General features: G+C 48.1%; 1 protein-coding gene across 2 annotated transcripts; it reads left to right on the forward strand.

Moving 5' to 3' along the window:
• Positions 1-6,419: 6,419 nt before the first annotated feature.
• On the forward strand, positions 6,420-22,111 carry syngr1a (synaptogyrin 1a). Of its 2 annotated transcripts, none has more exons than XM_072368735.1 (4): positions 6,420-6,526; positions 13,748-13,985; positions 14,076-14,221; positions 21,160-22,111. In XM_072368735.1, the coding sequence occupies exons 1-4, from the start codon at positions 6,425-6,427 to the stop codon at positions 21,280-21,282; spliced, it is 609 nt and encodes a 202-aa protein (XP_072224836.1). In that variant the 5' UTR covers positions 6,420-6,424; the 3' UTR covers positions 21,283-22,111. The 2 variants fall into 2 exon arrangements, with proteins under 2 accessions (XP_072224836.1, XP_072224835.1); XM_072368734.1 differs by lacking the exon at positions 21,160-22,111 and adding an exon at positions 15,272-15,941.
• The last annotated feature ends 259 nt before the right edge of the window (positions 22,112-22,370 follow it).

Below are 22,370 nucleotides of genomic sequence, written 5' to 3' on the forward strand. Positions count from 1 at the left end.
CAGCTGCCTCGAAGTGATGAAGACAGTCTTAGTCTGAGTAGATTTTATAAGATTCACACCATTTCTGAAGCTTCTCCATTCTTGGGTAGAGTTTTAAGATGTTTGTAACACACTGAGTTTACTGAACTTCTATCGCTGACGTTTGGCCTCAATCTGCTTCAGTTTCGTGTTGATGGTAGTGATGTCAGGTATGGTCCGACCTGCATCTGTGTCTGGTACAGGCTTGCTGTTGGTGTCTCCATAGTAACCATCAGGACACTCACACAGGTGTTGGTTGGGGCTCAGCAGCCTCTTGCACTGAGCTCCATTCAGACATGCTTCAGGGCGGCAGACGGTGACGTTTTGGCAGTAATGGATGGAGACTTTGCCGGGAAATCGATCCATTGCACAGTCCAAAATCTTGAGGGGTTCTGGCACTTCCAACTTTAAGGATTACATCCTTAAAGGTTCAAATGCAGTCAAGATATCAGTAAATGTACCTGTGTTGATTTGCAGCTGCAGGATGTGAGCTTTTCCACCAACACCCAGAGTTCAGAGTCTGTTGGAACAGACAAAGGATGGCCCTCAGACACAGATGCATTATACATGCATCCAAACAGGTGCACAGGGGTTAGGGTTATGGTTAGGTTAGGGTAAGGGTTAGGGTTATGGTTAGGACGCAACAATTTAATTCAGGGTTAGAGTTAGGGTTAGGACGCAACAATTTAATTCAGTCACTTTTAACCAAAGTGAGGAGACACTTTCAAGCTTCAGAACAGTCAGAAACTCTGGTCTAAAGATGATCTGTTACAGTGATTCAGGGTGCGTTGGGTCATTAGATGAGTTCCCTGAACAGTCCTCAGAGGGACGCCCTGCTCTGACAGCATCTGGGGGCTGGTTCCACCATCATGGAACCACCACTGAGAACAACCTGGACTGAGTTTGTAGGGATGGCAGAAGGTTCCTGAGAGGAGCACAGAGGTCCAGAAGGAGCATCAGCCGTCATAATTCATTAATAAAGAACAGATTTGTGAGGAAGTCCCGTGGTTACTGTGAGAGATTGTTTCTAAACCCGTTCACGGACAGCAGAGGACGCACCGGCGGACAGGCCAAAGGTTATGACCAGGGTGTGTCCTCTGCTGTGGGTCGGCTGAGCGACATGTTATTTAAAATCCAAGCAGTTTAGGAGGTTTAAAAATTCTCTGGATACTGGGTTCGACGTGTAGATTAAACTCACTAGTTAGGGTTAGGGTTAAACCTGTTGCTGGTGGCGTGAATGACTGACAGCAGCTCAGAGAATACTGGGGTGGTCTGGAGGCCGTTATGCAAAGAATAGGAGTGTCACGCTTTAGGTTTTGATTCACGTCTCGTCGTTTCCTGTTTTATTTTGAAATACTAACTTCCCTCTGGTTTCAGGCACCGTGCCCCTCCTCCCGTGTCAGCGGCTGATTCTCTTCCCTGATTCCAGAGTGTTTCCACCTGCTGGATCCTCATGTGTTCAAACAGCCTGCGTCTCCCTTGTCTTCTGCCAGTGTTTTGTAACTAGTCCTCACTATGGCGCCTTGAATCTTGAATCCATAGCCCTGAATCCTTGAGCCTGAAGTTGAACGATCCTCCTTCAGAGCTATGTTGATTTATAAATTATTCCATAGCACATAGTTTAGCTTCGGTACGTTTTTCCATAGTTTTGTTCCTCTGTAAGGAGTGATTTTGGTTTTGCTCATGTTTCATAGTTCCTCCGATAAAGGAATGAATTAATTGTTGTTTCATAGAGCCTCCATTAGAAGAAGAGAGTTTTTATTTATTGTAACGTTTCATAGAGCCTCCATTAGAAGAAGAGAGTTTTTATTTATTGTAACGTTTCATAGAGCCTCCATTAGAAGAAGAGTTTTTATTTATTGTAACGTTTCATAGAGCCTCCATTAGAAGAAGAGAGTTTTTATATATTGTAACGTTTCATAGAGCCTCCATTAGAAGAAGAGAGTTTTTATTTATTGTAACGTTTCATAGAGCCTCCATTAGAAGAAGAGAGTTTTTATTTATTGTAACGTTTCATAGAGCCTCCATTAGAAGAAGAGAGTTTTTATTTATTGTAACGTTTCATAGAGCCTCCATTAGAAGAAGAGAGTTTTTATTTATTGTAACGTTTCATAGAGCCTCCATTAGAAGAAGAGAGTTTTTATTTATTGTAACGTTTCATAGAGCCTCCATTAGAAGAAGAGAGTTTTTATTTATTGTAGCGTTTCATAGAGCCTCCATTAGAAGAAGAGAGTTTTTATTTATTGTAGCGTTTCATAGAGCCTCCATTAGAAGAAGAGAGTTTTTATTTATTGTAACGTTTCATAGAGCCTCCATTAGAAGAAGAGAGTTTTTATTTATTGTAACGTTTCATAGAGCCTCCATTAGAAGAAGAGAGTTTTTATTTATTGTAACGTTTCATAGAGCCTCCATTAGAAGAAGAGAGTTTTTATTTATTGTAGCGTTTCATAGAGCCTCCATTAGAAGAAGAGAGTTTTTATTTATTGTAACGTTTCATAGAGCCTCCATTAGAAGAAGAGAGTTTTTATTTATTGTAACGTTTCATAGAGCCTCCATTAGAAGAAGAGAGTTTTTATTTATTGTAACGTTTCATAGAGCCTCCATTAGAAGAAGAGAGTTTTTATTTATTGTAACGTTTCATAGAGCCTCCATTAGAAGAAGAGAGTTTTTATTTATTGTAACGTTTCATAGAGCCTCCATTAGAAGAAGAGAGTTTTTATTTATTGTAACGTTTCATAGAGCCTCCATTAGAAGAAGAGAGTTTTTATTTATTGTAGCGTTTCATAGAGCCTCCATTAGAAGAAGAGAGTTTTTATTTATTGTAACGTTTCATAGAGCCTCCATTAGAAGAAGAGAGTTTTTATTTATTGTAACGTTTCATAGAGCCTCCATTAGAAGAAGAGAGTTTTTATTTATTGTAACGTTTCATAGAGCCTCCATTAGAAGAAGAGAGTTTTTATTTATTGTAGCGTTTCATAGAGCCTCCATTAGAAGAAGAGAGTTTTTATATATTGTAACGTTTCATAGAGCCTCCATTAGAAGAAGAGAGTTTTTATTTATTGTAACGTTTCATAGAGCCTCCATTAGAAGAAGAGAGTTTTTATTTATTGTAACGTTTCATAGAGCCTCCATTAGAAGAAGAGAGTTTTTATTTATTGTAGCGTTTCATAGAGCCTCCATTAGAAGAAGAGAGTTTTTATTTATTGTAGCGTTTCATAGAGCCTCCATTAGAAGAAGAGAGTTTTTATTTATTGTAACGTTTCATAGAGCCTCCATTAGAAGAAGAGAGTTTTTATTTATTGTAACGTTTCATAGAGCCTCCATTAGAAGAAGAGAGTTTTTATTTATTGTAACGTTTCATAGAGCCTCCATTAGAAGAAGAGAGTTTTTATTTATTGTAGCGTTTCATAGAGCCTCCATTAGAAGAAGAGAGTTTTTATTTATTGTAACGTTTCATAGAGCCTCCATTAGAAGAAGAGAGTTTTTATTTATTGTAACGTTTCATAGAGCCTCCATTAGAAGAAGAGAGTTTTTATTTATTGTAACGTTTCATAGAGCCTCCATTAGAAGAAGAGAGTTTTTATTTATTGTAACGTTTCATAGAGCCTCCATTAGAAGAAGAGAGTTTTTATTTATTGTAACGTTTCATAGAGCCTCCATTAGAAGAAGAGAGTTTTTATTTATTGTAACGTTTCATAGAGCCTCCATTAGAAGAAGAGAGTTTTTATTTATTGTAACGTTTCATAGAGCCTCCATTAGAAGAAGAGAGTTTTTATTTATTGTAACGTTTCATAGAGCCTCCATTAGAAGAAGAGAGTTTTTATTTATTGTAACGTTTCATAGAGCCTCCATTAGAAGAAGAGAGTTTTTATTTATTGTAACGTTTCATAGAGCCTCCATTAGAAGAAGAGAGTTTTTATTTATTGTAACGTTTCATAGAGCCTCCATTAGAAGAAGAGAGTTTTTATTTATTGTAGCGTTTCATAGAGCCTCCATTAGAAGAAGAGAGTTTTTATTTATTGTAACGTTTCATAGAGCCTCCATTAGAAGAAGAGAGTTTTTATTTATTGTAACGTTTCATAGAGCCTCCATTAGAAGAAGAGAGTTTTTATTTATTGTAGCGTTTCATAGAGCCTCTGTTTTCGAGAGTCTTTTCTTTGGTCCGCCTTACCAGGAGAGCGTGTAGAGTTTATTTCTTATCTCTTCATGGCCCTTTCTGTTTTCCTCCTGGAGTGGAGAGAGTCTTTGATAAGTTTCATAGCTGCACCCTCCTAAACTCAGCCTCAGGATTTTCATCATCCTGTTTTGCTCTGTTTTGGAGACTTATTTCGAATAAAACCCTTTCCTTGAAAAGACCCTGCATCTGTGTCCTGCGTCTTCACGGTTCGTGAAAAGGAGGGCTGCTAAAAACAAAGGCATGATGCTCAAATGATGAGTAGCCGTTAAAAGGAACCTTGTTGGAGGACATTGTGGTTTGTGACGCAGTTATTTAAGTAGAGGCTGTGGCCCATGTGAGCCTTTGGAAACCAGGCAGCCAATTTAGATGAGTTGGCCTGTATGGCCTTGTTTTTGCTGGCATTTGTAGTACTTGTAGGACTGTTTAGTTAAATTTCTCTGGTGTGTCTTGTCCTGCCTCCACCTCTAGCACCCTCTATACTTTCATTGCCCCCCCCCCCACCCGAACCAGGGTTTGTATTTGCACAAGTTAGCTTAAAACCATGTATGTTGTTTTTTTTTCAAGAGTGTCAAACCATGATTTTTTTTTTATTCTAGTGAGTGTAGGAAACTTCTTGGACTGCACATTTAATACCTGTTATATTACATTTTGTGGTGTCTTATTGTGCCTTACATTTGTATCGTATTGGTCTGTATCAGACACAGAAAGTTCCACTATCATGCTCCACTGCACAGCTCTAGAGTCCAGTTCGCTTTACACCATCCGGTGCTTTGCATTGCACTTGGTGATGTTTGGCTTGGATGCAGCTGCTTGGCCATGGAAAACCATTCCATGAAGCTCTCAATGCACTGTTCTTGAGCTAATCTGAGCCTGATCTGTAATCTGAAGATTTACAGGCCTTTATAACAGAGTTCAGTTGACACATATCAGCAGCTCACACCAAACTCCATTCAAATTTATTATCATTTAAAGTTCCCTCTTCACTAAGCTGCAATATGTCTCCTCATGCTCCGTCCCTCCAATTATTATGATGATGAAGAGCTGCAGCAGGCTGAGGGTCACATGACTGAGTCACACATTCACATGATGCTACAGGATGACGACTGTTGTTTTACTGGAACTTTATTTATGATTTATACATATAACTGAAGGAATAAAGGAGGAGAGGACTAATGTCAACGCTTGTTTGCTTTCAGAAGAAGAACTGTATTTTGATCATTGATTAAAAGTATTGATAACCATGTTTTTCAGCCTGACAGACAGGACTGAGGGCTTACAGCTACTCAGGCTCCGCCCCTTGTTTTATAGGTGTTTATTTAGCAGTGAGAACTGATCAATACTGATCAGTGATCCATCTGTGTGGATCAATACAGCCGATCAGCCTCTGCTCTGAACAACCCTGATCTCCAGGGTTTCTATGTTCTTAAGTTTTCCTTTTCTTTCTAAGAAAGGGAGGAGGGAAGGTAATAAGGAGTTAAGGGAATAAGGAAGGAATGTAATAAGGAAGGAAGGAGGGATTAAGAGGGAGGGTAATAAGGAAGGAAGGTAATAAGGAAGGAAGGTAATAAGGAGTTAAGGGAATAAGGAAGGAATGTAATAAGGAAGGAAGGAGGGATTAAGAGGGAGGGTAATAAGGAAGGAAGGAAGGAAGGAAGGAAGGAAGGAAGGAAGGAAGGAAGGAAGGAAGGAAGGAAGGAAGGAAGGTAATAAGGAGTTAAGGGAATAAGGAAGGAATGTAATGGAGAGGGAAGCTAATAAGGAAGGACCTCATGAGAGGAGAGAGCTAAGAGCATTGGGTTTTCCTACCCTCAACGTTGCCTTTCAGGCAGTGTCTCCTCAGGAACTCTAATCCTGCCTCCTTCACTCTGATTGGATGACAGTGAGCTCCACTGTGATGAATTTGAACACATGATTGGTGGAGTTAAAATCTGCGACCTGTGAGACGAAGCTCAGGATTAAAATCTCGTGGGTCCCAGGGAGGATGAAGAGGATTAGTGCAGATTACAGAGCAGTTTATAACAGCAGAGAAGAAGAGCACACACCAGCCCAACTGGACCCTGATGCAGTGACCTGGGAGCAGTTTGTCACAGCAGACTGTAACTGGTCTGAGTGGGCGGAGGAGGGCTGAAGTGGACTGAGCTGGGCTGAAGTGGACTGAGCTGGGCTGAGCTGGGCTGGGCTGAGCTGAGCTGGACTGAGCTGGGCTGGGCTGGACAGGCGGTGGTCTGGATGGACGGTTTCCAGGCGTACGGGGCGGGGAAGGCTGGCGGAGCCTTCGACCCGCTGACCTTCATCAGGCAGCCTCAGACCGTGATGAGGGTCCTCTGCTGGGTGAGTCTGATGTCATGATGATGTCATGATGATGTCGAGCAGCTCAGGAGACGGGTCAGAACCTTTCACACTTTGGTTTGTTCAGGTGGTCTGGGTTTCACTTATTGTTACATGGCGTGTGTTTGATGAAAGAAGAGCCCTGATTGGCCTTTCTGCTCTCATTGGACAAGTTCATATTTGGTGGGGATGTAACTAAGAACCTTCACAACCAGAACTTCTGTTGTTCAAAGGAAGATGCTGAGAGACACAGAACTAGAATTAGCTTCAAGGAATCTGGTTCTGGACGTCTTTGGTCCAGCAGGCAGAGGTCCACCTGGACAGGTGTTACAGCCGTTATGCCTGTTGAACCGGTCACTGAAGTCTGACCTGCAGGAGGCAGCAGGTCACTCTGAGGGCACCTGAACCACCTGACAGGAGTTGGACTCCAGGTGGTACGATTCTTACCTAAAACTGGCTCCTTCGTCCAGCTGCAGGAACACAAGACACCACCTGCAGCTCAGGGGGAGGAGCACCCCTCCTCTTCAGCTCCACCCAACGACCCAGAGATCCCGCTCCGTGTTCAGAGGCTCATCCTCACAGCTGGACCGCTGCTGGTCACAGTTCTGGTTCTGACTGACCACTTGCAAAACAAACAAAGGTCTCTCAGGTTCTGTAATGGGAACCGAACCTGTGGGACCCCCACCTGCTCTGCTGCCACCTGATTGGCTGGTTGAATGCTGTGTGACAGCTGAGTGGGTGTTGGCTCAGAGATCTGCTGTGGGGTCATGAGACTGGCGTTAACATTCCTGAGGCTCAGCCTCAGCCCGGTGGAACAAAAGCTCGCTGTTCTACGCCGCTGCTGCTGCTCTGATTGGTTCAGATCACTGACCTGAATAAGCCCTCATGTGACTGCACTGTCACGGGAAAAGGGGCTGTCCTGCTGGAAATAAAACAGAAGAAGAAGAAACAGCTTTGTTCTCCTAACTTCCCTGATGAAACCCGGAGTGTGTGTCTGCAGCAAAGCCTGCTGGGAAATCCCGTCCTCAGACGAGGAACTCGACATGTGAGGAGGAGCAGAGCGCCGGCTGCTCTCAGAAACTTCTGTTCTCCTCAGAGAGTTCAGCATGTTCTCCCCAAGATGTTTCTGACATGTTTCACAAAGCTGTCAAATATCCTGTCAGTAACCCTGCGTTCAGACCAAAGGAGACCAAATCGCCTCTGGTCGCTCTGGTCGCTCCGGTCGCTCACGCTGCATCGCCTGTGGTCGCTCTGGTCGCTCTGGTCGCTCTGGTCGCTCTGGTTGCTCACGCTGTATCGCTTGTGGTCGCTCTGGTCGCTCTGGTCGCTCTGGTCGCTCGGGTCACTCACGCTGCATCGCCTGTGGTCGCTCTGGTCGCTCTGGTCGCTCTGGTCGCTCTGGTTGCTCGGGTCACTCACGCTGCATCGCCTGTGGTCGCTCTGGTCGCTCTGGTCGCTCTGGTCGCTCTGGTTGCTCACGCTGTATCGCTTGTGGTCGCTCGGGTTGCTCACGCTGCATCGCCTGTGGTCGCTCTGGTCGCTCTGGTCGCTCTGGTCACTCTGGTCGCTCTGGTTGCTCACGCTGTATCGCCTGTGGTCGCTCGGGTCGCTCACGCTGCATCGCCTGTGGTCGCTCTGGTCGCTCTGGTTAATCACGCTGCATCACCTGTGGTCGCTCTGGTCGCTCTGGTCGCTCTGGTTGCTCACGCTGTATCGCTTGTGGTCGCTCGGGTCGCTCACGCTGCATCGCCTGTGGTCGCTCTGGTCGCTCTGGTCGCTCTGGTTGCTCACGCTGTATCGCCTGTGGTCGCTCGGGTCACTCACGCTGCATCGCCTGTGGTCGCTCTGGTCGCTCTGGTCGCTCTGGTCGCTCACGCTGCATCGCCTGTGGTCGCTCTGGTCGCTCTGGTCGCTCTGGTCGCTCTGGTTGCTCACGCTGTATCGCTTGTGGTCGCTCTGGTCGCTCTGGTCGCTCTGGTCACTCTGGTCGCTCTGGTTGCTCACGCTGTATCGCCTGTGGTCGCTCGGGTCGCTCACGCTGCATCGCCTGTGGTCGCTCTGGTCGCTCTGGTCGCTCCTGGTCGCTCTGGTTAATCACGCTGCATCACCTGTGGTCGCTCTGGTCGCTCTGGTCGCTCACGCTGTATCGCTTGTGGTCGCTCGGGTCACTCACGCTGCATCGCCTGTGGTCGCTCTGGTCGCTCTGGTCGCTCTGGTTGCTCACGCTGTATCGCTTGTGGTCGCTCGGGTCACTCACGCTGCATCGCCTGTGGTCGCTCTGGTCGCTCTGGTCGCTCTGGTCGCTCTGGTTGCTCACGCTGCATCGCCTGTGGTCGCTCTGGTCGCTCTGGTCGCTCACGCTGCATCGCCTGTGGTCGCTCTGGTCGCTCCTGGTCGCTCTGGTTGCTCACGCTGCATCACCTCTGGTCGCTCTGGTCGCTCTGGTCGCTCTGGTTGCTCACGCTGCATCGCCTGTGGTCGCTCTGGTTGCTCACGCTGCATCGCCTGTGGTCGCTCTGGTTGCTCACGCTGCATCGCCTCTGGTCGCTCTGGTCGCTCTGGTTGCTCACGCTGCATCGCCTGTGGTCGCTCGGGTCACTCACGCTGCATCGCCTGTGGTCGCTCTGGTCGCTCTGGTCGCTCACGCTGCATCGCCTGTGGTCGCTCTGGTCGCTCCTGGTCGCTCTGGTTGCTCACGCTGCATCACCTCTGGTCGCTCTGGTCGCTCTGGTCGCTCTGGTTGCTCACGCTGCATCGCCTGTGGTCGCTCTGGTTGCTCACGCTGCATCGCCTGTGGTCGCTCTGGTTGCTCACGCTGCATCGCCTCTGGTCGCTCTGGTCGCTCTGGTTGCTCACGCTGTATCGCTTGTGGTCGCTCTGGTCGCTCTAGTCGCTCTGGTCGCTCTGGTTGCTCACGCTGCATCGCCTGTGGTCGCTCTGGTCGCTCTGGTCGCTCTGGTTGCTCACGCTGTATCGCTTGTGGTCGCTCTGGTCGCTCTGGTTGCTCACGCTGTATCGCTTGTGGTCGCTCTGGTCGCTCTGGTCGCTCACGCTGTATCTCCTCTGGTCGCTCTGGTCGCTCTGGTTGCTCACGCTGTATCGCTTGTGGTCGCTCTGGTCGCTCTGGTCGCTCGGGTCGCTCACGCTGTATCGCCTCTGGTCGCTCACGCTGCATCGCCTGTGGTCGCGCTGGTCGCTCCGGTCGCTCACGCTGTATCGCTTGTGGTCGCTCTGGTCGCTCTGGTCGCTCACGCTGCATCGCCTGTGGTCGCTCTGGTCGCTCTGGTTGCTCACGCTGCATCGCCTGTGGTCGCTCTGGTCGCTCTGGTCGCGCTGGTCGCTCCGGTCGCTCACGCTGTATCGCCTGTGGTCGCTCTGGTCACTCTGGTCGCTCTGGTCGCTCTGGTTGCTCACGCTGTATCGCCTGTGGTCGCTCGGGTCGCTCACGCTGCATCGCCTGTGGTCGCTCTGGTCGCTCACGCTGCATCGCCTGTGGTCGCTCTGGTCGCTCCTGGTCGCTCTGGTTGCTCACGCTGCATCACCTGTGGTCGCTCTGGTTGCTCTGGTCGCTCTGGTTGCTCACGCTGCATCACCTGTGGTCGCTCTGGTCGCTCTGGTCGCTCTGGTCGCTCTGGTCGCTCTGGTTGCTCACGCTGCATCGCCTGTGGTCGCTCTGGTCGCTCTGGTCGCTCACGCTGCATCGCCTGTGGTCGCTCTGGTCGCTCTGGTTGCTCACGCTGCATCGCCTGTGGTCGCTCGGGTCGCTCACGCTGTATCGCCTCTGGTCGCTCTGGTCGCTCACGCTGCATCGCCTGTGGTCGCGCTGGTCGCTCCGGTCGCTCACGCTGTATCGCTTGTGGTCGCTCTGGTCGCTCTGGTCGCTCACGCTGTATCGCTTGTGGTCGCTCTGGTCGCTCTGGTCGCTCTGGTCGCGCTGGTCGCTCACGCTGTATCGCCTGTGGTCGCTCTGGTCGCTCTGGTTGCTCACGCTGCATCGCCTGTGGTCGCTCTGGTCGCTCTGGTCGCGCTGGTCGCTCCGGTCGCTCACGCTGTATCGCCTGTGGTCGCTCTGGTCACTCTGGTCGCTCTGGTCGCTCTGGTCGCTCTGGTCTCTCTGGTCGCTCTGGTCGCTCTGGTCGCTCTGGTCTCTCTGGTCTCTCTGGTCGCTCACGCTGCATCGCCTGTGGTCGCTCTGGTCGCTCTGGTTGCTCACGCTGCATCGCCTGTGGTCGCTCTGGTCACTCTGGTCGCTCTGGTCGCTCTGGTTGCTCACGCTGTATCGCCTGTGGTCGCTCTGGTCGCTCTGGTCGCGCTGGTCGCTCCGGTCGCTCACGCTGTATCGCCTGTGGTCGCTCTGGTCACTCTGGTCGCTCTGGTCGCTCTGGTTGCTCACGCTGTATCGCCTGTGGTCGCTCGGGTCGCTCACGCTGCATCGCCTGTGGTCGCTCTGGTCGCTCACGCTGCATCGCCTGTGGTCGCTCTGGTCGCTCCTGGTCGCTCTGGTTGCTCACGCTGCATCACCTGTGGTCGCTCTGGTCGCTCTGGTCGCTCTGGTTGCTCACGCTGCATCACCTGTGGTCGCTCTGGTCGCTCTGGTCGCTCTGGTCGCTCTGGTCGCTCTGGTTGCTCACGCTGCATCGCCTGTGGTCGCTCTGGTCGCTCTGGTCGCTCACGCTGCATCGCCTGTGGTCGCTCTGGTCGCTCTGGTTGCTCACGCTGCATCGCCTGTGGTCGCTCGGGTCGCTCACGCTGTATCGCCTCTGGTCGCTCTGGTCGCTCACGCTGCATCGCCTGTGGTCGCTCTGGTCGCTCCTGGTCGCTCTGGTTGCTCACGCTGCATCACCTGTGGTCGCTCTGGTCGCTCTGGTCGCTCTGGTTGCTCACGCTGCATCACCTGTGGTCGCTCTGGTCGCTCTGGTCGCTCTGGTCGCTCTGGTCGCTCTGGTTGCTCACGCTGCATCGCCTGTGGTCGCTCTGGTCGCTCTGGTCGCTCACGCTGCATCGCCTGTGGTCGCTCTGGTCGCTCTGGTTGCTCACGCTGCATCGCCTGTGGTCGCTCGGGTCGCTCACGCTGTATCGCCTCTGGTCGCTCTGGTCGCTCACGCTGCATCGCCTGTGGTCGCGCTGGTCGCTCCGGTCGCTCACGCTGTATCGCTTGTGGTCGCTCTGGTCGCTCTGGTCGCTCACGCTGCATCGCCTGTGGTCGCTCTGGTCGCTCTGGTCGCGCTGGTTGCTCACGCTGCATCGCCTGTGGTCGCTCTGGTCGCTCTGGTCGCGCTGGTCGCTCCGGTCGCTCACGCTGTATCGCCTGTGGTCGCTCTGGTCACTCTGGTCGCTCTGGTCGCTCTGGTCGCTCTGGTCTCTCTGGTCGCTCTGGTCGCTCTGGTCGCTCTGGTCTCTCTGGTCTCTCTGGTCGCTCTGGTCGCTCACGCTGCATCGCCTGTGGTCGCTCTGGTCGCTCTGGTTGCTCACGCTGCATCGCCTGTGGTCGCTCTGGTCGCTCTGGTCGCGCTGGTCGCTCCGGTCGCTCACGCTGTATCGCCTGTGGTCGCTCTGGTCACTCTGGTCGCTCTGGTCGCTCTGGTTGCTCACGCTGTATCGCCTGTGGTCGCTCGGGTCGCTCACGCTGCATCGCCTGTGGTCGCTCTGGTCGCTCACGCTGCATCGCCTGTGGTCGCTCTGGTCGCTCCTGGTCGCTCTGGTTGCTCACGCTGCATCACCTGTGGTCGCTCTGGTCGCTCTGGTCGCTCTGGTTGCTCACGCTGCATCACCTGTGGTCGCTCTGGTCGCTCTGGTCGCTCTGGTCGCTCTGGTCGCTCTGGTTGCTCACGCTGCATCGCCTGTGGTCGCTCTGGTCGCTCTGGTCGCTCACGCTGCATCGCCTGTGGTCGCTCTGGTCGCTCTGGTTGCTCACGCTGCATCGCCTGTGGTCGCTCGGGTCGCTCACGCTGCATCGCCTGTGGTCGCTCTGGTCGCTCACGCTGCATCGCCTGTGGTCGCTCTGGTCGCTCTGGTTGCTCACGCTGTATCGCCTCTGGTCGCTCTGGTCGCTCACGCTGCATCGCCTGTGGTCGCGCTGGTCGCTCCGGTCGCTCACGCTGTATCGCTTGTGGTCGCTCTGGTCGCTCTGGTCGCTCACGCTGCATCGCCTGTGGTCGCTCTGGTCGCTCTGGTCGCGCTGGTTGCTCACGCTGCATCGCCTGTGGTCGCTCTGGTCGCTCTGGTCGCGCTGGTCGCTCCGGTCGCTCACGCTGTATCGCCTGTGGTCGCTCTGGTCACTCTGGTCGCTCTGGTCGCTCTGGTCGCTCTGGTCGCTCTGGTCGCTCTGGTCGCTCTGGTCTCTCTGGTCTCTCTGGTCGCTCTGGTCGCTCACGCTGCATCGCCTGTGGTCGCTCGGGTCGCTCTGGTTGCTCTGGTCGCTCTGGTCGCTCTGGTCTCTCTGGTCGCTCTGGTCGCTCTGGTCTCTCTGGTCGCTCTGGTCGCTCACGCTGCATCGCCTGTGGTCGCTCTGGTCACTCTGGTCTCTCTGGTCGCTCTGGTCGCTCTGGTCTCTCTGGTCGCTCTGGTCGCTCTGGTCGCTCTGGTCTCTCTGGTCTCTCTGGTCGCTCTGGTCGCTCTGGTTGCTCTGGTCGCTCTGGTCGCTCACGCTGTATCGCCTGTGGTCGCTCGGGTCGCTCTGGTTGCTCTGGTCGCTCTGGTCGCTCGGTTCGCTCTGGTCGCTCTGTTCGCTCTGGTCGCTCACGCTGTATCGCCTGTGGTCGCTCTGGTCACTCTGGTCGCTCTGGTCGCTCTGGTCGCTCTGGTCTCTCTGGTCGCTCTGGTCGCTCTGGTCTCTCTGGTCTCTCTGGTCGCTCTGGTCGCTCTGGTTGCTCTGGTCGCTCTGGTCGCTCACGCTGCATCGCCTGTGGTCGCTCTGGTCGCTCTGGTCGCTCGGGTCGCTCCTGGTAGCTCTGGTCGCTCTGGTCTGATTTTTAACTCACAGTCATGGTACTCTTCAGATCTCCCTGAAACAGATTATTTTTGTGGTTTACAGATGTTGTTCATGAAGATCTGACATAAACGGAGCTGAATTTGAAGACAAAGATATTTTCATGTGTTAAGAAGCTGCAGGTTGAGGATAAAGTCATGCTAGGAGCTAAAAGTTTTGAGCTGTCCTGTTCTTTGGCCTCTGATGTGACATTTTGTTTGTTAGCATCGAGCTAACAGCCCCTTCCCTGTGTCCAGCTCTTCTCTATTGTGATCCTGGGCTGTGTCGCTAACGAGGGTTACGTTAACCGGCCCGAGGAGGTGGAGGAATTCTGCATCTTCAATCGCAACCAGAATGCCTGTAATTACGCGGTTGCCATGGGAACACTGAGTTTCCTCTGCTGTGCTGGCTTCCTGGCGCTGGATGTCTATTTTCCTCAGATCAGCGGAGTGAAGGACCGGAAGAAGGCCGTCATGGCTGATATCGGGGTGTCAGGTGAGACTGCTCTTGTCCTGGTTGACAACTTACCTGAACACAGGTGAAAGCCCACCTGTACCGTGTGTGACCCCCTCTTCTACCCTACAGCTCTCTGGTCCTTGATCTGGTTCATTGGCTTCTGTTTTCTGGCCAATCAGTGGCAGTTTTCTAAATCTGAGGACAACCCTCTGAATGAAGGAGCTGATGCTGCCAGAGCCACCATCGTCTTTTCCTTCTTCTCCATCTTCACCTGGGTACGTACCTGAGCCCCTGCAGGTGGGGCTGAGCAGCAACACTTTCCCACACAGAGACACAAAACTGTCAAATAAAACTAAATGCACAGTGAAATACACTGAGAAACTAAACACTAAGAAGAATGAACTTGATATTTATGTGACAGGTGAAACCTGAGCACCTCACTCCTGATTGGCTGCTCAGATCGAGGGTTAAACCACTTCACAGCAGAGGGTTCTCTGCCTCAGCAGACATCTGTGGAGCACATTTATTCATAATTTACATTTAGAAAACAGACTCTTCAGATCGGGTGTTCATATTAAGATATGAATGTCTGTCTTTGGCTCATTTTATTGCTGTTTCAGCAGAAACTTAAACAATGATAAGAGCCGAGGCCTGTGACCAGCAGGGGGTGCAGAGATCTATTCTTATCCTCCATAAAGGGAACAATAAAGTAGAATAAAATGGTTTGCAGCCTCTTCGTGCAGCAGGTGGAGCTGTAAAGTGATCTTGTTTAAAATGATCCAGTTAAACTGAAAAAAGTCTCCTGCACTTTAACTTTAACCCACCAGTTCAGACTCTTGAGGTTTTAATCCTCTGATCAGTTGTCATATTCAACGATTTTTTATTTCCACTAAATTAGAATTGAGAAATTTAAACGCTGAAGAAAGCACACAGAGGGCAGCTTTCCCTCCTTAAAGTTTGGGTCAAAGACAAACATGGAGGACAGAAGCATCTGAAAGGTTCAGGAGGCTGTGGGTCATGGTGTTGTAACACATCGATTAAATGTTATTAATTCAACACATTTAGGTGATATGAAGAACATTTTTCATGTCTTAACAATATGTTAAAAGCAGACAAATACGAGGTTAATGATGTTGGAATATATGTGTTTTTGTCCCTGGAGTTCATGTTGTATTCACCGGCTTTGCTCTGTGTTGCGTGTTGTGTTGCGTGTTGTGTTGCGTGTTGTGTTGCGTGTTGTGTTGCGTGTTGTGTTGCGTGTTGCGTGTTGTGTTGCGTGTTGTGTTGCGTGTTGTGTTGCGTGTTGTGTTGCGTGTTGTGTGCAGGGAGGTCTTACTCTGCTGTCGCTGGAGCGGCTCAAGAGAGTCTCATTTGAGGAAGAATACAGCAAACTCTTCATCCCTCCTCTTGCCTGAAACAAACACTTAACCTGGCTGGCTTCAGCCAATCAGAGAAGAGCGCTGCTGTTGTAACCAGTTCCTTATCAGCTCACTGTTGACTGTGATTGGCTGTTCTAAGTGCCTGTCCCCCAAAGTGCCTTCTTGTTACCACGGTAACAGGCTGATGCTGCTTCTTGGCCTTTCAGTCTGCCTGTAAAGGATGGAAGTTACCATAAGAATGTCAGCTGCTGCCCTCCAGCTGTGGAGACTAATTTTTTTTCTTTACAGCTTGACATCAACCCGAGATGTCGCCTCCTGGTGGTCATTCGATAGAATGTAGGTTTCTGGATCATTCGTCCAGGGTCTGGTTCTTACAGGCATGTATAACAATGGCAGCAATGCTGGAAACCTCACCTGCTCTGGAGCAGATCAATGACTGACTGTCAGAACACCCGTTGTCTCAGTGAGTTGATAACCAGCATTATGATTCCAGTCTCCTCTGTTAGTTAGTGAAGCCAGATCATCAGCAGGTAACATGCTGAACCTGCTCCGTAGAACGGGACCCTGGAGTTGAAGTCCATCTTTTAAAAGCAGTCTGTAAAGTGTTTTATAGTGATGAAGCAATGATGCTGATTGTGTTCTACTGTAATGATGTAATGCTGATGTAACATGAACATTAAACACAGTAACAGTTGAAGTGTGCGCTGCTTAAAATGCTTCAGTGAACAGATTACCTGCTGATCACCTGCACACCCTGACAGACAGGTTCAGTACCTGAGGTCATTGTGCTCCAGCAGTTACCTGACATTACAGCCACCTGCTCACCTGGTGTACTTCGGCCAACCATTCCTCAGTATCTGAAACATTGCTTCTGCTCCTCTGTACCTGTTTGCATGTCCCACAGTGTCACCAGGTCCAGGTCTACGGGTTTATGGTCTAGTATCTGGTTCTGGTCCTGATTTAGTGCACGACTGCCACAGTAAGCTACCTTAGTCACATGTTCTCCCTGACATGTTAACATCTTTCACATGTTCTCCCTGACATGTTAACATCTTTCACATGTTCTCCCTGACATGTTAACATCTTTCACATGTTCTCCCTGACATGTTAACATCTTTCACATGTTCTCCCTGACATGTTAACATCTTTCACGTGTTCTCCCTGACATGTTAACATCTTTCACATGTTCTCCCTGACGTGTTAACATCTTTCACGTGTTCTCCCTGACATTTTAACATCTTTCACATGTTCTATCTGACATGTTAACATCTTTCACGTGTTCTCCCTGACATGTTAACATCTTTCACGTGTTCTCTCTGACATGTTAACAACTTTCACGTGTTCTCCCTGACATGTTAACATCTTTCACGTGTTCTCCCTGACATGTTAACATCTTTCACGTGTTCTCCCTGACATGTTAACATCTTTCACATGTTCTCCCTGACATGTTAACATCTTTCACATGTTCTCCCTGACATGTTAACATCTTTCACGTGTTCTCTCTGACATGTTGACATCTTTCACGTGTTCTCTCTGACATGTTAACATCTTTCACATGTTCTCCCTGACATGTTAACATCTTTCACATGTTCTCCCTGACATGTTAACATCTTTCACATGTTCTCTCTGACATGTTAACATCTTTCACATGTTCTCCCTGACATGTTAACATCTTTCACATGTTCTCCCTGACATGTTAACATCTTTCACATGTTCTCCCTGACATGTTAACATCTTTCACATGTTCTCTCTGACATGTTGACATCTTTCACGTGTTCTCCCTGACATGTTAACATCTTTCACGTGTTCTCTCTGACATGTTGACATCTTTCACGTGTTCTCTCTGACATGTTAACATCTTTCACATGTTCTCCCTGACATGTTAACATCTTTCACGTGTTCTCCCTGACATGTTAACATCTTTCACATGTTCTCCCTGACATGTTAACATCTTTCACGTGTTCTCCCTGACATGTTAACATCTTTCACATGTTCTCCCTGACATGTTAACATCTTTCACATGTTCTCCCTGACGTGTTAACATCTTTCACATGTTCTCCCTGACATGTTAACATCTTTCACATGTTCTATCTGACATGTTAACATCTTTCACATGTTCTATCTGGCGTGTTAACATCCTTGTCATGTTCTCCCTGACATGTTACAGTTTTTCTCAATTGCTAAAACACTAAACCCTATTGTCTGAACCAAATGCTCAGTTACCTGAACCCACTGATTGAATCAATCACTCTTTTGGCAAAACCATAAGCACTTTTCACCTGTTTAGACACAACTTGCCAACACATTTTCACTGTGATGCACCTGTGCTGCATAATGGTGAGCACAGGTGACAAAAGTCAAACACAATTAAAGCACAGGATTCACCACTTCAACACAACTCAAAATTGATCACACTTGTGGACAATGATGTGAGGGAACATATAAGCCAGTTCAGAGAGCACTGGTTTGTGAGGCCCTACAATGGATAGAAATCTGAGAGGAAGAGTTTGTGTGAGAGGAGGTCAGTGAAGACCAAGAACAGTAATATCTGATGAAATCAGAGCTACTGTAATGGACCATCTTCTTATCCATGGTATGAGCATGAGGGTCCAACCAAACATCAATAGACTCACTGTGTCCACCATAATCCGGAGATCTAGAGAAGAGAACAGGTAACTACCTTTTTGACATTATAGTACAGTATGTAAATGTTGACAGCAATTACTGTAAGACTATATACTGCAGCACAGTATACTGTAAGTAAATATGTTTCAGTACATCCCTGCACCAATGTACTGTAGTATTGTAATGGAGGGTTGGTCTAACTGTTTGTAGGCCTACTATTCCATGTATATTTTTTGTAACTGCATGTTATCTTTATGTAGAATTGAAAGACTGCCACATGGGGGTGAGAGGACAGGTATGTTCTCCCCACACCAAGGGACCCTGGTTGTTTATATGGTCCATGAGAACAATGCCATTAAACTGAGTGACATCCAGCAGAAGATCATTGAGGACCATGTAAATTTTGAGGGTATCAACAGTGTCAGCCTCTCTACTGTTGATTGTTTCCTGAAGCGCATCAGACATGAAACAGGTGCACAGCGTGCCCTTTGATCGCATCTCGGACAGAGTCAAAGAGCAAAGATTACAGTATGTACAGGTTGGTATATTTCCAGACACATTCAATGTTGATTACTCTATAAGTAGTGATTTACTGTAGTGGCCTCAATCACTTTTTCTGTATCACTTACAAAACTATATCTATTCCTACAGAGGGTTTAACAACTGGATGCAATGGAAAGACCCCATGAATACATCTACATGGATGAAGCTGGGTGTAATCTCACCAAAAGGAGAAGGAGAGGCCGTAATTTGATTGGCCATTGTTGGTGTCCCTGGGCAGCATGGTGGCAAGGTTACATTATGTGCTGCCATCAGCAATCATGGGGTTGTCCACCATCATGCCAACCTGGGGCCCACTCCCCAAATCCTCATTTTCCTCAATCAAATGCGAGATGCTCTGTTAGGGCAGCAGGATGAGCCTCCCATCTATGTTGTTGTTGTTTGGGACAATGTGAGGTTAGAGAGTGGTTCAATATGAACCAAGGTTTTATCAATCCTTGCCTTCCACCGTACTCCCCTTTCCTAAACCCCATTGAGGAATTCTTCTCCTCATGGCGGTGGAAGGTATGAAAGCCAACCTTACACCACAATCCCCTGCAAGCCGTGGAACTTGCCTGTGGTGACATGCCAAGCCTGGCTACAGCATGCCAGGGTTTGACCCAGTATGGAGACACGATGCTGTGGCTGAGTAATACACATACTTTTGTGCTTTATTTTTACATGGGCCTATTGTACACAAGTGCTAAATGCACAGGTTTTGTTTTGCAACATGCATTTGGCCTACAGTGAACAATAAACATTTATTTCTCCAGCTTCATGTCCTGAGCATTGTTTTTGATTGACTCGGGCCACGATTTGACAACCTAGTTCAGGTTCGAGGTGAAAGAGGGGTTTGCGTTCAGTTTAGAGAAAAGAAATGTGTCTTAGCATTCGAGGAAAAACCGTATCATGTTTCACATCCTCTCTCTAATGTTAGCATGTTTCACATCCTCTCTCTAACGTTAGCATGTTTCACATCCTCTCTCTAACGTTAGCATGTTTCACATCCTCTCTCTAACGTTAGCATGTTTCACATCCTCTCTCTAACGTTAGCATGTTTCACATCCTCTCTCTAACGTTAGCATGTTTCACATCCTCTCTCTAACGTTAGCATGTTTCACATCCTCTCTCTAACGTTAACATGTTTCACATCCTCTCTCTAACGTTAACATGTTACCCATCCTCTCTCAAACGTTAACATGTTTCACATCCTCTCTCTAACGTGAACATGTTTCACATCCTCTCTCTAACGTTAACATGTTTCACATCCTCTCTCTAACGTTAGCATGTTTCACATCCTCTCTCTAACGTTAACATGTTTCACATCCTCTCTCTAACGTTAGCATGTTTCACATCCTCTCTCTAACGTTAGCATGTTTCACATCCTCTCTCTAACGTTAGCATGTTTCACATCCTCTCTCTAACGTTAGCATGTTTCACATCCTCTCTCTAACGTTAGCATGTTTCACATCCTCTCTCTAACCTTAAAATGTTTCACATCCTCTCTCTAACGTTAGCATGTTTCACATCCTCTCTCTAACGTTAGCATGTTTCACATCCTCTCTCTAACGTTAACATGTTTCACATCCTCTCTCTAACGTTAACATGTTTCACATCCTCTCTCTAACGTTAGCATGTTACCCATCCTCTCTCTAACGTTAGCATGTTTCACATCCTCTCTCTAACGTTAACATGTTTCACATCCTCTCTCTAACGTTAGCATGTTACCCATCCTCTCTCTAACGTTAACATGTTTCACATCCTCTCTCTAACGTTAGCATGTTTCACATCCTCTCTCTAACGTTAGCATGTTTCACATCCTCTCTCTAACGTTAGCATGTTTCACATCCTCTCTCTAACCTTAAAATGTTTCACATCCTCTCTCTAACGTTAGCATGTTTCACATCCTCTCTCTAACGTTAGCATGTTTCACATCCTCTCTCTAACGTTAGCATGTTTCACATCCTCTCTCTAACGTTAACATGTTTCACATCCTCTCTCTAACGTTAACATGTTTCACATCCTCTCTCTAACGTTAGCATGTTTCACATCCTCTCTCTAACGTTAGCATGTTTCACATCCTCTCTCTAACGTTAGCATGTTTCACATCCTCTCTCTAACCTTAAAATGTTTCACATCCTCTCTCTAACGTTAGCATGTTTCACATCCTCTCTCTAACGTTAGCATGTTTCACATCCTCTCTCTAACGTTAGCATGTTTCACATCCTCTCTCTAACGTTAGCATGTTTCACATCCTCTCTCTAACGTTAGCATGTTTCACATCCTCTCTCTAACCTTAAAATGTTTCACATCCTCTCTCTAACGTTAGCATGTTTCACATCCTCTCTCTAACGTTAGCATGTTTCACATCCTCTCTCTAACGTTAGCATGTTTCACATCCTCTCTCTAACGTTAGCATGTTTCACATCCTCTCTCTAACCTTAAAATGTTTCACATCCTCTCTCTAACGTTAGCATGTTTCACATCCTCTCTCTAACGTTAGCATGTTTCACATCCTCTCTCTAACGTTAGCATGTTTCACATCCTCTCTCTAACGTTAGCATGTTTCACATCCTCTCTCTAACGTTAGCATGTTTCACATCCTCTCTCTAACGTTAGCATGTTTCACATCCTCTCTCTAACGTCACAGTCTTGTTCTGTCTCTGCAGGCGCTGCAGGGTCTTCTGGGTGTCTACAGGTTCAAAATGGGCGCTGACGCTGTCACCTTCAACCAGGACTACGTCGACCCCAACCAGCAGGAGCCTGTAGAGCCTCCACCCACTGAGGAGTAAAACCCTGCCCATTGTCAAGAGGGGGCGGGGCTTAAATACTGCTGGGTAGTTTCTGTTCAGTGGTTATATTCGGTTAACCTTGTTGTGATGCGTTCAGGGACTTGACACAAACACTCACTTTAAAACAGCAGACTTGATCCCAAACTGCAGTTTTATGGTCTGAGCCAATCACAGTCCAGAACATGATTCCAGAAATAGATATTTATTTATTAGAGTTTTATTTTAAAAGTAAACGAGCATCAACAAACAGATTTTACATTTTAAAGTGATGAAGCTTGTCTGCAACAACAGTTAGCCTATCAGCAATGAGAGGCTAAGTGCTGGTCTTAGCTGGAAATGGAAAAGTGCCTGAAATCAGAGGCACTAAGCTTGTTTCCACCACTTCCTGTTGAAAACCTTTACAATGGAATGAACTTTTTCAACCTTCTGAGAACAGACAACTGTGAGATTCTGCTTTAGTGTTTTCCAAAATACCAAACATAGAAGATCATCATCAACACTTTACTACAGGTATTTAACGTCTTTTTAAGCATGGGACCATAGCTTCACACTTTTTAATGTTACTTTTTTCATTTTTTGGACACATTTAGGAGGGACTTTGGTATGGTTTCATGTGTGAATGTCAGTGTTACCCACAAACCAGCAGATATTGGGGGGCAGATGGCCTCCGATTACTGGTGTTTTTCGTCTCTTTTCCCTTAGTTTCATATCTCCACCAAAGCTTTTGGTTTAACTAGCAGTCTGTGAAGTACCTCTGTGTGGAGCTGTCAGAGACGTACACAGTTTGCATGTTTTCTGGGCTGAATGAGCTCAGCTCCGTGGTGCTGGAATGTTTTGTATGATGTAGGATTAATGTGTGTGTGAACGAACTCAGACTGTTTTGTGTTTGTCTGATAATAAAATACAATATTCAGTGTTAATTTGAGTGTGTTTTCAGATCACAGGAGCAAACAGCCTGAGAGAAAACGCTCACCTTCTCTTTGACTTGTTCCAACCTGCAGCAACCATGAAGGAAGCTGTTCTAAGTGACTGATTTAGCTCTGTGGTATTTATGGATTAATGCAGCTCTGACTCAGTGTCTGTCAGAC

Source organism: Leuresthes tenuis, unplaced genomic scaffold, assembly GCF_036924035.1.
Source record: "Leuresthes tenuis unplaced genomic scaffold, fLeuTen1.0.hap1 SCAF_17, whole genome shotgun sequence".
Taxonomy (NCBI): Eukaryota; Metazoa; Chordata; class Actinopteri; order Atheriniformes; family Atherinopsidae; genus Leuresthes; species Leuresthes tenuis.

Excerpts from the sequence above, each read along its gene's own strand:
- syngr1a (XM_072368735.1), top strand. The coding sequence starts at position 6,425 with ATGGACGGTTTCCAGGCGTACGGGGCGGGGAAGGCTGGCGGAGCCTTC. Across the intron at positions 6,527-13,747 it reads TGATGAGGGTCCTCTGCTGG|CTCTTCTCTATTGTGATCCT; the intron begins GTGAGTCTGATG and ends CCCTGTGTCCAG. Across the intron at positions 14,222-21,159 it reads TCTTCTCCATCTTCACCTGG|GCGCTGCAGGGTCTTCTGGG; the intron begins GTACGTACCTGA and ends CTGTCTCTGCAG.